This window comes from Leopardus geoffroyi, chromosome D4, assembly GCF_018350155.1.
Source record: "Leopardus geoffroyi isolate Oge1 chromosome D4, O.geoffroyi_Oge1_pat1.0, whole genome shotgun sequence".
Lineage (NCBI taxonomy): Eukaryota > Metazoa > Chordata > Mammalia > Carnivora > Felidae > Leopardus > Leopardus geoffroyi.
Genome location: NC_059342.1, coordinates 73,553,203 through 73,568,373, shown reverse-complemented (window position 1 = coordinate 73,568,373; position 15,171 = coordinate 73,553,203). Strand labels below are relative to the sequence as shown.

General features: G+C 49.2%; 1 protein-coding gene and 1 long non-coding RNA gene across 3 annotated transcripts in view; one reads left to right on the top strand and one right to left on the bottom strand.

The window, feature by feature from the left end:
• The window catches only part of LOC123593014, a 26,650-nt gene extending 14,711 nt beyond the window's left edge, over positions 1-11,939 (bottom strand). The window contains exon 1 of the long non-coding RNA XR_006710053.1: positions 11,364-11,939. This is a non-coding gene — a long non-coding RNA (uncharacterized LOC123593014). The remainder of the gene's footprint in view (positions 1-11,363) is intronic.
• RNF183 (ring finger protein 183) lies at positions 5,794-15,171 on the top strand. 2 transcript variants are annotated; one of them, XM_045468505.1, is made up of 2 exons: positions 5,794-6,632; positions 13,442-15,171. In XM_045468505.1, exon 2 carries the CDS (start codon positions 13,479-13,481, stop codon positions 14,049-14,051), a length of 573 nt encoding a protein of 190 aa, XP_045324461.1. In that variant the 5' UTR covers positions 5,794-6,632; positions 13,442-13,478; the 3' UTR covers positions 14,052-15,171. The 2 variants fall into 2 exon arrangements, with proteins under 2 accessions (XP_045324461.1, XP_045324462.1); XM_045468506.1 differs by lacking the exon at positions 5,794-6,632 and adding an exon at positions 12,113-12,749.

Genomic DNA, 15,171 nt, shown 5'->3' with positions numbered 1-15,171 from the left:
TGGGATCAACTCTTCATTTCACTAATTTTTTGTTTCATGTTTTATTTATTTTTGAGAGAGAGCAGGGGAGGGGCCAGGGAAGGGGCAGAGAGAAAGGGAGACAGAGGATCCAAAGCGGGCTCTGTGCTGACGGCAGCAAGAGCCCCATGCGGGGCTTGAACTCAAGAACCACAAGATCATGACCTGAGTAGAAGCTGGATGTTTAACCGACTGAGCCATGCAGGTGCCCCCAAATCCAACTGCTCTTCACAGAACCCTGTGGACTCTGGGAATAGCAACGCTGGATGTGACCTGCTTGATGAGAAGTGTATGAACTACTTTATATTTGAAACAATAGCTAGATCTTGGAGTTCCTACTAAGTCCGAGGTTAGCTAATACCGGGAAGTGGTCCCATTCAGTATTTCTAACCATCTGATACATGCTAAAAAGAAAATAAGAAAATAGTTCACAACCCTTATCCACAATTCCAAAATCCCTGCACTCTGAAGACAAAATTTTTTTCATTAAATTTGGCACCAAAATTGACCTGGCCCTATCCTGTTTCTTCTTTTTGGTATCATCAACTGCAGAATATTAAAGCATCTGATCCCAGGGTGCTGTGTCAGATCCCACTGGGAGAGTTACTTAATATATCCGTAAATATGCCATATCATTGTCCTAAAATAGGAAAAGATCCAGATTCGGAAGCACATCTGGCTCCAAGCGTTTTATATAAGGGATTGTGACCTTGTAAAAACAAGTTGAGATGCTGCCTGAGGCAGGGGTGGGGCGTGCCGGCTCCCAGGTGGGGATTCACCCAGCCCTGTCCACGATGTATCCCTGGGATCATGTCCTTGGGAAGTCTTCAGGGATCTGAATGTAATGGATCATGAACGTGATCAGGAAGAGCCAAGGAGCATCTATTGGGGATATTTGTCCTCAATCAGTACTCTTCATACTTTAGCATGTTTCTGAATCTCCTAAGGGTCTTGTAAAAAGGCAAATTATGACAGCAGGTCTGGAGTCGGCCTGAGCTCTGCATTTTGGACAATCTCTGGGCGATGCCTTCCCTCTGGGACTGTCCCAAACTCTGGACGGGTCTGAGGCAAGACTCTGAGTGATGACAATGTAGTGCCCCATGGAGAGAGGTGGCCCCTGCCCTCACTAAACACGATCCCTCTTCACCTGGCCAAAACCTGCCTCGTTACCGCCTTTTCTCCACCCTCCCCTGCCCTTCTACTGCCTTCTGCTGCCTCTTCCTCCCCAGAAGGAGCCATGCCACCCTGCGCCTCCACTGCCGACCTTGGCTGGACGGCACCAAGTCGCATGACTCTTCGCTCATCCGGTTCCAAGGTACTGCTTAGATGAGGTGCTTTTCTGGTTGGCTGACCTCACCCCCCCAAGCATGAACTAAATCAGTTCAATTCAGATTCCTCAGATGCCTCGCTCTCTCCCGGGTATCTTCCCGAAAAAACTTTCCACTGTTTGCAAAGTACTCCCTAGCCTTGACCACCTGGAGACATTGTGATAACGCATTTGCTCACTAGACAATCAGTGACCCGGAAAAGGACCCTGGTTTATTTTATTTTTATTTCAATGCTTGCAACGCCCTGACTGATTACTTACATGCCCTCCCTGTTTTTCTTTATAAGTTCTGGATTTCCTGGCTGCAGAAAACTCTGGCTGACTGATTTTCCAAGTGAATTCTCCTGTTAACGAAAGGAATACATATTCACTGATAAAAACTTAGAATAATATAAATGAAAAGAAAATGACACTGCCAGCGAGCTTATCACCGAGAGATACAACATTTTGCCTCACGGTCTTTCAGTCTTTTTTTTTTTTTTTAATGCTTATTTATTTAAAAAAAAATTTTTTTTTTTTAAAGTTTATTTATTTTTTAGACAGAGAGAGACAGAGCATGAACGGGGGAGGGTCAGAGAGAGAGGGAGACACAGAATCTGAAGCAGGCTCCAGGCTCTGAGCTGTCAGCACAGAGCCCGACGCGGGGCTCGAACTTACGGACCGTGAGATCATGACCTGAGCCGAAGTCGGATGCTTAACCGACTGAGCCACCCAGGCGCCCCAATGCTTATTTATTTTTGAGACAGGGAGAGACAGCATGAACGGGGGAGGGTCAGAGAGAGAGGGAGACACAGAATCTGAAACAGGCTCCAGGTTCTGAGCTGTCAGCACAGAGCCTGACGAAGCGCTCGAACTCACAGACCGCGAGATCATGACCTGAGCTCAAGTAGGATGCTTAACTGACTGAGCCACCCAGGCGCCCCTCTTTCAGTCTCCGTGTATAGTTTGTTTTACACAATCTAGCTCACACTACACACACCATTTTGTAAACTGCCTTCCTGCCTCCATTTACGACATGTCGTGACAATTTTCACAAGTAATAACAATTTTTCTACAACATCATTTTAAGTGATAAAGTAGTTTTCTACTCAACTGATGTGCTATAGTTGGGCTTTTTTTTTTTTTTTTTTTTTTTTTTAACGTTCATTCAGTTTTGAGAGACAGAGCACGAATGGGTAAGGGCAGAGAGAGAGAGGGAGACATAGACTCCAAAGCAGGCTCCAGGCTCTGAGCTGTCAGCACAGAGCCCGACGCGGGGCTCAAACTCAGGAACCGTCAGATCATGACCTGAGCCGAAGTCAGACGCTCAACGGACCAAGCCACCCAGGCGCCCCTATAGTTGGGCTTTTATATTTCTTTCAATCTTTTTTTTTTTTTTTTTTAACTTAAAACTTCGATGAACATCCTCACTTAACCAAAAGACACAGGCATATTCTGATTGTGACACTAATTCCAATGCATGTGTATATTTCGCCACCACCAAGCAGTTCTCAGACACCGGCTGGATGTCCCACGGGTCAGCTCAATTGTGACACTACCTAGCTGGAGATCGTGTCAGCTCCCACAGTGAAGGGCTCGCTCCCGCAAGATTGTCCCCACCATTACCACACACACTTCAGAAAACCAACTATAAGTCCAGCTCATCACCCAGGCTTCTGATCAACTGGCTACAGATAGATCGGAGGTTCCCACGACCTTGGGTTTGGTTAATTTGCTAACGTGGCTCGCAGAACTCAGAGAAGCATCCGCTTATCCTTACGGGCTTATTATAGAAGGTATGTAAAGGCCTGTGGCTTTTATCTCTATAAAAGCTGCAGATGAACAGCCCGATGGAAGAGGCGCATAGGGCAGGCAGGCCATGTGGGACGGGGCATGTAGCCTCTCTGCCCTGTCCCGGCACTGCCCTGTGTTCATCAGTCCAGAAGCTCTCTGAACCCCATCCTTTAGGGGATTTATGGAGGCCTCACTAGAGCAATGTTTGACTAAATCATGGCCACTGGCAATTGAATTCCATCTCTAGCCCCTCTCCTCTCCCAGAGGGTGGGTGTCCAGGCTGGAATGAAAGTTCCAACCCCAAGATTACAAGGTTGGTTGCCCTGGCAACGAGCCACCTTTAGGTTGCCTGGGCGCTTTCCAAAAGTTTTCTCATTCACATAACAAAAGACATGTTTAGTGTTCCCATCACTTAGGAAATTCCAAGGGATTTAGGAACTCTGTGCCAGGAATAGAAGGATCAAATGTATATTTCATGTTATAAATCTCCATGTCACAGATGTCTTTTGGGCACGTCCGAGGAATTATATTATTAGGTCAAAGTGTACGAACTTCTTCATGGTTTGCACGAATGCTGCCAAACCAGAAAGCATAGCTTCCAAACTGTCAAACACAATGCAGATCCTTTGGGCTGAATCAGTGTCTTGAATCTCCACCAACCTTGGTTAACCAGCAGTGAAATTTAAAAGCAGGGAATTGTAGAGCTGACAGGGACCTCAGGCCTTCCAGGCACACCTGAGTTCCCTCTGTCTCCAGCTCAGAAAGAGGAAAATTTCTTAGAGATCTTCCCTAGGGATTGGCAACTTTCTGGAGTCCACAGCTTTAATTTCACACAATTCTAGGCTAATCTAAATCCCACATTTTGGCATTTATTTTTCCAGCTAATATATATATTTTAATGTTTATTTATTTTTGAGAGAGAGAGCGAGTGAGCGCAAGCAGGGGAGGGGCAGAGAGAGGGAGACAAAGTCCGAAGCAGGTTCCAGGTTCTGAGCTGTTGGCACAGAGCCCGATGCGGGGCTTGAACCCACGAACTGTGAGATCATGACCTGAGCCGAAGTCAGCCTCTTAACAGACTGAGCCACCCAGGTGCCCCTCCAGCTAATATTTATATATGTAAAACGAAGGGATTAGATCAGTAGGGGAATGGTTGGGTAATTTATGACTCATTCAATAAAATACGATGCAACCATTACAAAACTGAAAACAAGCTTTTTAGGTACTAATCCAGAATGATATTTCAGGTGCATTGTTAAGTGAGAAAGGCAAGGTGCAGAACGGTGTATATCATGTGCACATTTGCGTAAAGAGGAGGAAAAGAGACACGTAGACGTTTTACCAAAGGAGTTTTGTTTGCGGAGCCATAAAATTTCTTTGGGAAGATGCAAAAGAAACTGACAGTACAATACCTTAATCTTCAAGGGCACCTTGGTGGCTCAGTCAGTTAACTGTCCGACTGTTGATTTCGGCTCAGGTCATGATCTCACGGTTCGTGGGTTCTAGCCCGCGTCAGGCTCTTTGCTGACAGCATGGAGCCTGCTTGGGATTCTCTCTCCCCCTCTCTCTGCCCCTCCCCTGCTCTCTCTCAAAATAAATAAATAAACTGAAAAAAAAATTTTTTGTTAAATAACCTTAATTTTCAGGGCATTGAGGTGGCTGGGAGAAGAAGACAACATTTTCACCACAAAATCAAATCTTTCACATGAATATGTTACCTATTCTAAAATAAAATAATTTTAGAAACATAAAATGATGCAACCAGGACAATTGATTACAATGCCAACCAAAGACATTTATTTAGGGGTGTGTGAGTAGCTCAGTCGCTTAAGCGTCTGACTTCAGGCTCAGGTCATGGTCTCATGGTTTGTGAGTTCGAGCCCCACATCGGGCTCTCTGCTGTCAGCATGGAGCCCACTTAAGATCCTCTGTTTCCCTCGCTCTTTCTCTCTCTCTCAAAAATAAACATTATGAAAAATTTTGAAAAAGACATTTATTTATTTGTTTATCCTCCAAAGCCTATGGAAAAGGTCGGTAAAGGAATAAAGTTAGAGGAGTCTGAGTACACAGACCATGAGAGGGCCAGAAAAGGCGTCTTACACTGAGGAGAGGGTAAGGCAAGGGCACAGATTTCAGAGCCACATTTACAGGCCCAGCTGTTAAGTGGTTCTCATGAGACCTTGGGCAAATAAATCCCTTCCTTGCTTTGAGCTGCAGATTCCTTATCTGCAGAAGAATAAGGAAGAGTCACGGATTTTTTTCTGTGTCCCGTATCGCCAGGCACTGTGCTCCCTGGGATTGCTGGGGGCATTTGCCGTCACAGATCACAGCGTTCAGTAAAACACCCAGAAAACTACCATTATTACTTTTAATAATAGTGGCGGGTTTTTGTTTTTTTTTCCCTAGCAGACTGACAAATCTTAAACTGAGTCCCTTTAAAAAAACAGTGTCCTTTTTTTAAGTTGATGTATTATTTTGAGAGAGAGAGAGAGGGCATGAGCAGGGAGGGGCAGAGAGAGAGAGGGAACCCCAAGCAGGCTCTTTGCTTGTCAGCACGGAGTCCAACGTGGGGCTTGAGCTTGTGAACCGTGAGATCATGACCTGAGCTGAAACCAAGAGTCGGGTGCTTACCTGACCGAGCCACCCAGGTGCTCCCCAAATCAGTGTCTTATTTAAATTTGAGTTTCTCTAATTATAAATGAGGTTGAGCAGTTATGTGCGTATCCCGTCGTGTTTCCCTTCAGCGATCTTCCAGATCCTATCGGCATAAGAGCTGTAGTTAACATTTCCTGTGTGCTGTGAACCCTCCAAGTGATATTTCATGTAATCTGCAGATCAAGCAGGTAAAATTACGATGCCCATTTACAGGTGACAAAACGAGGCTTAGAGAAGACTGTTTGCTCGTCTCGACTGCTAGTGAGTAGAGTCTGGATTCTGAGCAAGGACTTGACCCTGAGCCAGACATCTGACTTGATTGACGCAGTCTCTTCACGTTTAGCTTAAATAATCGCCCCCTGATTGTTTTTCTGTTGGATGATTTGCCTTTTCCTTAATATTTTGCAAGAGCCCCTTGTATTTCGGTTTGTAGGGGCTCAGGGCGGGGGAGGTAGTTATCTGGGCTGAGGGACAAGTGGCTTCAGAGATATCCTGCCTTCCCTCCAAGTAAGGTTGGGCAGGAGTCAAGGCTGAACAGTCAGTTGTGGCAGGAAATCAAGACAGAGCAGAGGTCTGCAAGGGTGAGGGACTTTGACCCCCTCAGAGAAAAAGCTAGAGTGACTCACAGGCGGAAGAGAAAACCAAAGCTCCCAGGCTGTCCCCTGTGAGCGCCGACAGTCCAAAGTCATCAGAAGGAGGATGAAAACCAGAGCCTGGTCAGGAGCTGCCAGAGACCCATGCAAATGAGGCCCGCCCCCCACTGCCTGGAAACCAGGCCGAGAGAAGTTAGAGCACAGAGCACACGCTGCAGGGTCCGCACTGGGGACAGGAGGAGGAGGCAGAGGGGACTCTGAGGAAGCAGGTAAGGAGCCAGAGAGGGGCACGGAGGGACGGGTGGGACACAGGGTCCCAGAGTCCCGAGAGGCAGTGCCTTCGGCCAACGTGAACGCTGCGGCCTGGGAGGAAAGGGCTCCTGGGACCATCTTTCAAGCTCAGCCCTTCTTCAGCTGTGAAGTCTTAAGCCACTTGACATTCTTTTTTTCTTTCTTTCTTTTTTAAGCCACTTCACATTCTGAGCCTTGGCGTCCCTACCTATAAAATGGGTATAAAACTATCGTACTAATTTGGGGCGCCTGGGTGGCCCAGTCAGTTAAGTGTCCCAGTCTTGATTTCAGCTCTGGTCATGACCTCACAGTCATGAGATCGAGCCCCAAGTCGGGCTCTGCTCTGGGCGCGGAGCCTGCTTAAGATTCTCTCTCTCTCGGGGCGCCTGGGTGGCTCAGTCGGTTGAGTGTCTGACTTCGGCTCAGGTCATGATCTCGCTGTTTGTGAGTTCGAGCCCTGCGTTGGGCTCTGTGCTGACAGCTCAGAGCCTGGAGTCTGCTTTGGAGTCTGTCTCCCTCTCTCTCTGCCCCTTCCCTGCTCACGATCTGTTCTCTGTCTCTCAAAAATGAATAAATGTTAAAAAAAAAAAAAAGAAGCTTCTCTCTCTCCCTCTGCTCCTCCCCTGTGCGTGTGCGAGCGTGAGTGCATGCGCATGGTCTCTCTCTCTCAAAAATAAATAAACAGTAAAAAAGGAAGCAAAGGAGGTAGGGAGGAAGGAAGGAAAGGAGGAAGAAAGAAAACTATCATGCTAACTATACTGAGCCCCTGCTGTGCTTTGCTGGGCACATGATAGATATTATCCCTTTCTCACAAGGCAAGCCTCAAAGTCGGGATTATTAGCCTATTTTACAAAGAAAAATGAAGCTCAGAGAGCATAAGCCATTTACCTAAGACCACACAGCAAATAAGTCTGGTTCCAAAGCCCATACACTTTTAACTCCTGATCCTGCTCCTTTCACAGGGTGGTTTTAAAGAATCCAATGGCCTTAATCAGATGGAAAAAAGTTGTAAAAGACCATCATAAAATCGAGATGTGAGTTGCTACACTTAGATCCTAGCCAGGACCGAGACCCTTCGTAAGCTGTGAAGTCCTGTAAAAATGCTAGTTCTTAACTCTCCTCTTGAGGGCAAAAACTTCGGGGCGACACTACAGGCAGTCTCTGGCTGACTTGGTCACAGACCACGGTGATGCCTTTGGGGTGCTGTCTAGGACTTACTGCAGCTGAGATGTTCTGCCTTGGGGGTGGACACACCGACACAGGGCCGGAATCTGTCCTAGAGAGGCTGGCCTCTGACCTGCTGATCCTGGAACAACAGTGGATGTCTGAGGGGACCCTGGCAGATAAGGGCCCAGGCGCTCATGCGACAGTAATCATTCCTACTCTTGAATGGCCTCTTACGGCTTTGGCCACGGAGCTTCAGAAAATGTAGGTCTGCTTTGGGGGCACGGGAGAGATCGTTAAGGCTGGTAACATAAGTTCATTGTACTGTAGTAAAGTTAGAGTTTTCAGACGAGACGGCGCCCGGGTGGCTCAGTTAAACATCTGACCTCAGCTCAGGTCATGACCTTACAGTCTGTGAGTTCAAGTCTCGCATCGGGTGAGCTCGTGCTCTGCTTCAGGCGAACACGGGCCCCAGGTGAGCCGCATTTCTGTCTCTCTCTCTTTGCCCCTCCCTCACTTGCTCCCTCTCAAAAAAAAAAAAGAATTTTCAGATGAATTAAAAAAAATTTTTTTTAATGTTTATTTTTGAAAGACAGGGAGAGAGAGGGAATGTAAATGGGGGAGGGGTCGAGAGAGAGGGAGACACAGAATCCAGAGCAGGATCCAGGCTCTGAGCTGACAGCACGAACCATGAGGTCATGACCTGAGCAGAAGTCAGCCGCTCAACCGACTGAGCCACCCAGATGCCCTTCAGATGAGAGAATTTAAGACAAGACAAAAAAACACCTATAATCTTACTCCCAGAGATAACCATTGTTGACATTTTGGTGTTTGTTTTTCCAGACAATTCTTCCACTGCATACATATATTGGATATACGACCATGATAGGGTTTTATTGCTGTTTCTTTTTGCTTAATGGCATCACAAACATTTCCACATTAATAGATGTTTTATCACATCATTTTAAAGGCTGCAAAGTGTCTCTTCACGGGGATAGAGCAGAGTATCTTTAATTGATGTCCCACTATTGAACGAGTAAGCAGTTTTCCATACGACGCTGTTAGAGCTGTGCTTCTATGGGCATCTCTACAGTCAAGCCTTAGCAGAAGTCCTTGATTATGTCCATGGGACAGATGCCCAGTGGGGTAACTTCTGAATCAAGGCCATGTACCTTCTTTTTTTATTATTGAGAGAGAGAGAGAGCGCACAAGCTGGGGAGGGGCAGAGAGAGGGAGGGAGACACAGAATCTGAAGCAGGCTCCAGGCTCTGAGCTGTGAGCACAGAGCCCAACAGGGAGCTTGAACTCACGAACCGCAAGATCATGACTTGAGCCAAAGTCAGACGCTTAACTGCCTGAGCCACCCAGGTGCCCCAAGGCCATGTACATTTTAAGGCTTTGATAAGTACTAAAGGTCTGCTTCATACACACTCTAGAATTCAGAGCCCCTCAAAGCTCAACACAGGACCTTTTTCATGGCGAGGCTTGACCTTTCTCTCAAATCCATTTGCAGGGATAATGCCAACTGCCTCATACGTAGTCTTTGCCAGATGCCAGGCTCTAAGAGCCTTCTCTTCTGACGTACTACTTTCAGCCTCCTTTTCCAAAGAAGACATTGAGGGGGCACCTGGGTAGTGCAGTCGGCTAAGCAGCTGACTCTTGATCTTGGCTCAGGTCATGATCTTTTGGTTTGGGAGTTCGAGCCCTGACTGGGGCTCTGCGCTGACAGCGTGGAGCCTGCTCGGGATTCTCTTTCATTCTCTCTCTCTGCCCCTACCTCGCTTGTGCTCTCTCTCTTTCTAAAATAAGTAAACATTAAAAAAAAAAAAAGATATTGAGACACAGGTGAAGCAATTCAACTGGGATCACAGCCCTAATAAGCAGCACATCTGGAGTCATGAGCCTGAACGACATGGTTCCAGAATCTACGCTGTCCGCTGCTTTTTGGAAAGTGCCTTTGATTTCATCTCCACAGATAGTTCTTCCTCCATCCCTTTGACCTTCTCTGCCATGGCCTGGCCTACATCAAGTGCCACCACCCCAGCCTGGTGATAAAGTCCCTCATGGTCTTGCATTTCTACTCTGTCCTTTTCAGTCTGTTGTCTGCTCTGCAGCTGGAATGCCGTTTTTCTTCTTCTTCTCCTTTGTTTTTTTTTGAGAGAGAGAGACAGCAAGCAGGGAAGGGGCAGAGAGAGAGGGAGACACAGAACCGGAAACAGGCTCCAGGCTCTGAGCTGTCAGCACAGAGCCCGATGTGGGGCTCGAACTCATAGACCGTGAGATCATGACCCGAGCTGTAGTCGGCCGCCCAACCGACTGAGCCAGCCAGGCGCCCCGTCTTATTTTTAAAAATATTTTATTTTTAAGCAACTTTTACACCCAACATGGAGCCCAAATCCACAACCCAGAGATCAACCTTCTACTGACCGAGCCAGCCAGGCACCCCTGCAACAGTGATTTTAAAATGGAAATTGGAAAAAAAATAACAAAATAAAATGGAAATAGGATGAACCCCCCTCCCCCATCCCTCCAAACGAAATCCAGATTAGCTCCCCAGGGCCTGCGGCTTTCCCTCAGGCTTATCCTGAGCCATTTTCCTGCTCCAGCTCCACCCACTACACTCAGTCACCTCCTTTCACTTCCTGAATCTGGCAGAGGCTTTTCTCACCTTGGGGCTTTGTACTCATTGTTCCCATGGCCCCGGAGTGTTCTTCCTCCCCGCTGCGCGGCTGGTTTCTTGTCCTTCAGACTCAGCTTTCATACCACCTCTTTGAAGAAACCTTCCCCCGGTGGTTTCCTAGGGAGCCTGTTCAAACCCATTTTCCTTTCTGTCCTTTATAGCATGCAGTGAAATGGTAAGTTTAGTCATTGCCCACTACTCATTAGTCAGCTTTTTCCCTCCTAGCACTCTAAATGCCCTGAGGTCAAAGCCACGCCTCTTTCATTCATCATTTCCCCAGTGCCCAGCTCCGGGGCATGCGCAGTGAGGGCTCAATAACTTAACTGTAGGGGCGCCTGGGTGGCTCAGTCAGTTAAGCCCCCCCACTTCGGTTCAGGTCATGATCTCGTGATTCGTGAGTTCGGGCCCCACATCAGGCTCTCTGCAGTCAGTGCAGGGCCGGCTTCAGATCCTCTGTCCTCCTCCCTCTCTGCACCTCCCCTACCTGCGCTCTCCCTCTCTCTCTCAAAAATGAAATAAACATTAAATGACTTAGTAACTGTAGAATGGATGAATGGTCCACAGGGGAAGGCATTATCCTTGGTAAACTCTCCCGGCTTCGGCCAGGACTGTTCCATCCCCCCATCCCCCTTCTGCATACCTTTGTTTCCTCTTCCCTACGCGGAGCAGTGACAGAAGAGAGAACAGCAGGAAACTATGGACAAGAGAGTGTAAGCAGGTTTTGCTTCAGGTCTCAACTCGGGGCAGATGGTGTCATGTGAGGCGCACAAGGGAGACTTGGTTCCCCCAAGCCCCGTGCGTGGTTCCCGGATTGCCACGAGAGACTCCTGGTGCGAGGAATCCCGGGCCACATGCAAACACTTACTATGTAGTTAACATCACGCACCCGGCAGGTGAACTGATAGACGAGTGTTGTCTTTAAGCAGCAGCATAGTGGTGAGCTGGAAGCTCTAGTGTCACCACTGGGTGACACCACTGACGAGCTGGGAGACCTTGGGTGAGAGTCACTTCTTGCTTCCCGTCTGCAAAGTGAGTGGTTAGGATGGAAATGGTTCTTAAACTTTTTCTTCCCCTCAGCAGCTCCACTCAGCTTATTCAAGCGATCGATATGGGAAAAGCCAGGTGTTTCTGGTTGAAATGGGGAAGTGGGGCTGGAACTGTCCTCCTTCCTGGCTCCCCCTTTTAAGTCCCCAAGGGTGGAGAGATGGCCAGCCTTTGGACTCTAAGATCGCAGCGGTCAGTGCCTGCCAGGCTGGTTGTCTGTGTTCTAAGAACAAAGATGGCAGCAAGACTGGCATGGTTGCAGCTACTTGGGCACATTAAATGATCAGCAAAGGGGGTGTCTTGGGGTGCATGAGTGGCTCAGTCGGTCAGGTGTCCGACTTCAGCTCGGGTCATGATCTCACGGTTCGAGTTCAAGCCCCACATTGGGCTCACTGCTGTCAGCACAGAATCCGCTTCGGATCCTCTGTCCCTCTGTCTCTGCCTCTCCCTCGCTGGTGCATGCTCTCTCAAAAATAAATAAACATCAAAAAAAAAAAAAAAAAAGAAAAGAAAGGGGGCACCTGGCTGGCTCAGGAGGAGGCGCACACGACTCTTGATCTCGGGTTGTGAGTTTGAACCTCACATTGGGTGTAGAGATTACTTAAAACAGAACAAAAACAAAAAACTTAAAAAAAAAAATTATCCGAAGGGGACCAGAGAGGATGTGCAGAGATTTTAGACTGTGTAGCAGGTGAACATCGTAGCAGCCAAAGGACAGGGGAGGCAGCCCCTTTGTGTGTGGAGGAGGCTTTGGCCACTTTAGGAAAGAAATGGGGGCCCGGGAGAGAAGCAGCCCAGAGGCTCACTTACCCCCCCCCCCCCAACAATCTAGAAAAAGGAAATTGCCACCCCTCCCTTCCCAGGTCTTGGATCCCAGGTCTTGAAGAGACTGCCCACAATCTTGCAGACGCTTGGCTTCCACGGTTGACTGTGTGCCACGCCCTGGGGGAACTCTGGTCCCCCACCTCCCCACTCCGCCACCCAGGCGGCTCTGTGGCCTTTGCCGCGGGCAGGTGTGCTCAGGAGGCCGCAGCTCGGGCCCCTGGCAGCTCCAGGTGCTGTGTGTGCTGCCATGGAGACGGGCCCGGGGGTTGGCGGCTGGTGGAGGGAAGGCCGTCTCCCGAAGCTTTGTGGATTCAGGAGAGGGAGAGACCGGAGCCTCAGGTCCTTCAGGTAGTCTGCCCTACCTAGTGCCAAGGAAGCCCAGGTGGGTGCCCTGGGGTTTCCCGGGACAGAGGGAGGGAGGAGGAGCCAGGAGAGGCCAAGTATTGGGAGGAGGCTCTGGAAGGGCTGATCTGGGGACCTGGGTGTCTCTAAGCTTCCAGGTCAAGGGGAAAAGCCTCGCCAGGGCCCCCCTTGCCGGGCCAGTGCAGTGCCCTGAGCAGACTGGGCAAATGGGCTCTGGAGGGTTGGCCCGATAGCCCAGTGGGAGGAGGGAAAGAGGGCCTGGCATTTGTCCCCAGAGGGACAGACCGGGGGATTCACAAAGGCCATCTCTGCACGCACGAGTCAGGGATTTGAGGCCGCAGGGAAGTGTTTGCCCTGTAACGCAAATCACTGACTGGTTCCCCTCCCTCTTCCTGGAGTCTGAGGAGCCAAGGGTGATCACATGGAACACAAGGCGCACTTTATCCGTGTCCAGAGCCAGGGTGCAGTCTCCTCCAGGGGCAGCTTGTTAACAGTGGGGTGGCTCAGGCCTTTGCCCTGACAGAAGGCATGCTGCAGGAGCCCCGGACTTTGCAGCTTAGGAACTGGGTGGTCTGGAACAAATTGCTGAGTTTTTCATCTGTGAAATGTGGGTGACAGTATCTTTCAACAGCACACAGACTCCTTGCCTAGGGCCAGGCACAAGGATGGGGCTCAATGGGTGTCCCTTTGCTCCTTTGCCCTTTCTGCCAGGACATTCCTACTAGGCCTCGCGGTGTCCGATCTGAGGATGGCCGAGCAGCAGGGCCGGGAGCCTGAGTGCCCGGTCTGCTGGAACCCCTTCAACAACACGTTCCACACCCCCAAAGTGCTGGACTGTTGTCACTCCTTCTGCGTGGAATGCCTGGCCCACCTCAGCCTGGTGACTCCAGCCCGGCGCCGGTTGCTCTGCCCCCTCTGTCGCCAGCCCACGGTGCTGGCCTCTGGGCAGCCGGTCACGGACTTGCCCACGGATACTGCCGTGCTCACCCTGCTTCGCCTGGAGCCCCACCATGTCATCCTGGAAGGCCACCAGCTCTGTCTCAAGGACCAGCCTAAGAGCCGCTACTTCCTGCGCCAGCCCCGGGTTTACACGCTGGACCTAGGCCCTGAGCCCGGGGGCCAAACTGGGCCCCCCCAGGACGCAGGCCCTTCCCCCAGGTCTCTGCCCATTCCCGTTCCCAGCCACTACTCTCTGAGGGAGTGTTTCCGCAACCCTCAGTTCCGGATCTTTGCTTACCTGATGGCTGTCATCCTCAGTGTCACCCTGTTGCTCATCTTCTCCGTCTTTTGGACTAGGCAGTTCCTTTGGGGTGTGGGATGAGCGTTGCTTCTGGACAAGGAACCAAGTCTTTCCTGACTGCTGCTGGGGATGGGGACCACAGAGCCTCATTTGGGGTTGTCTTCCTTTGTAGTATTGTTCCTTTTTGCAATCCGGAGATCAGTAAGGCCAGGTGTTTGCTTCTGGGAACAGTCCTGTAATGGGAATATTTGAAACCGAAAAGGCTGGGAAAAGGTGTGAAGAGACCCTTGGGTGTGAGCCATGGGCCAAGAAGGGCAGAGAAGCAGACCTGGCACAAAGAGCTACGTGGCAAGTTGTGCTCAAGGGCTGGACGATGGTATCCGGGAGCTCGACCGGCCCAGAAAGGTGCATTTCTCACTGGAGTTGCTCCCAACTCGGTTCACATTTGTTTGAGTTATATCTCGCTACAATTTTGGAAAGTGAGCCTCAATTCTGTGAGCAAAGGCATGTGCTTTCTTTCAGTTTTCTCTTTAGAAGTCTTGCCACCTGCAGTCACGAACTCATGCACTGACTCATTCAACAACCACTTGGTCGATGTGGTGTCAGAACTAGGGGAAGGGAGGGATAGGATATCCATGGGTCACAGAAAGCCTCTACCAGCAAGGACGGCATGTTTCCTCAGCTGCTTGTACAGGACAACCTCTTGTCGGTGTGTGGCTTCTGGAGTGTTGAGAGTAAAGGTGATCAAAAGAAATCCGCGATTTGGAGAAAAGGTTTTTATTCCTCTGGGTAGGTGCAGAGGCCCTAATTAAGCCTGGATGCTGGACAGAGCTGACTCCCCTGCTCCAGGCAATTGACCTCAAGAGGTAGGGCAGAAGCCCTGGATAGAGGGCTCCATCCCAGGCTATGCAGACAAGAGATGCTAGTTTTCATTTCATGGGACTTAATTCCAGTACCAAGGCAAACTAGATGCGTAGGTGGTTTAACTCTAGATTGCAACCTAGGCAGTATCTAAAACTCTTCTTCCCCAGTTTTAATATTGTCCAGTGGCCCACAGTTCTGGAACAATCTCAAAGTGGTTAAAACACCATTACAATTATGAAAAGACAACATTTGAGGGGTATTTTGATTTGTGGAATAAACTTTCAGAGTCAGAAACTGAGTTGGTTTTATTTGTTCTAAATAAAGTTTTGTGCTTAAC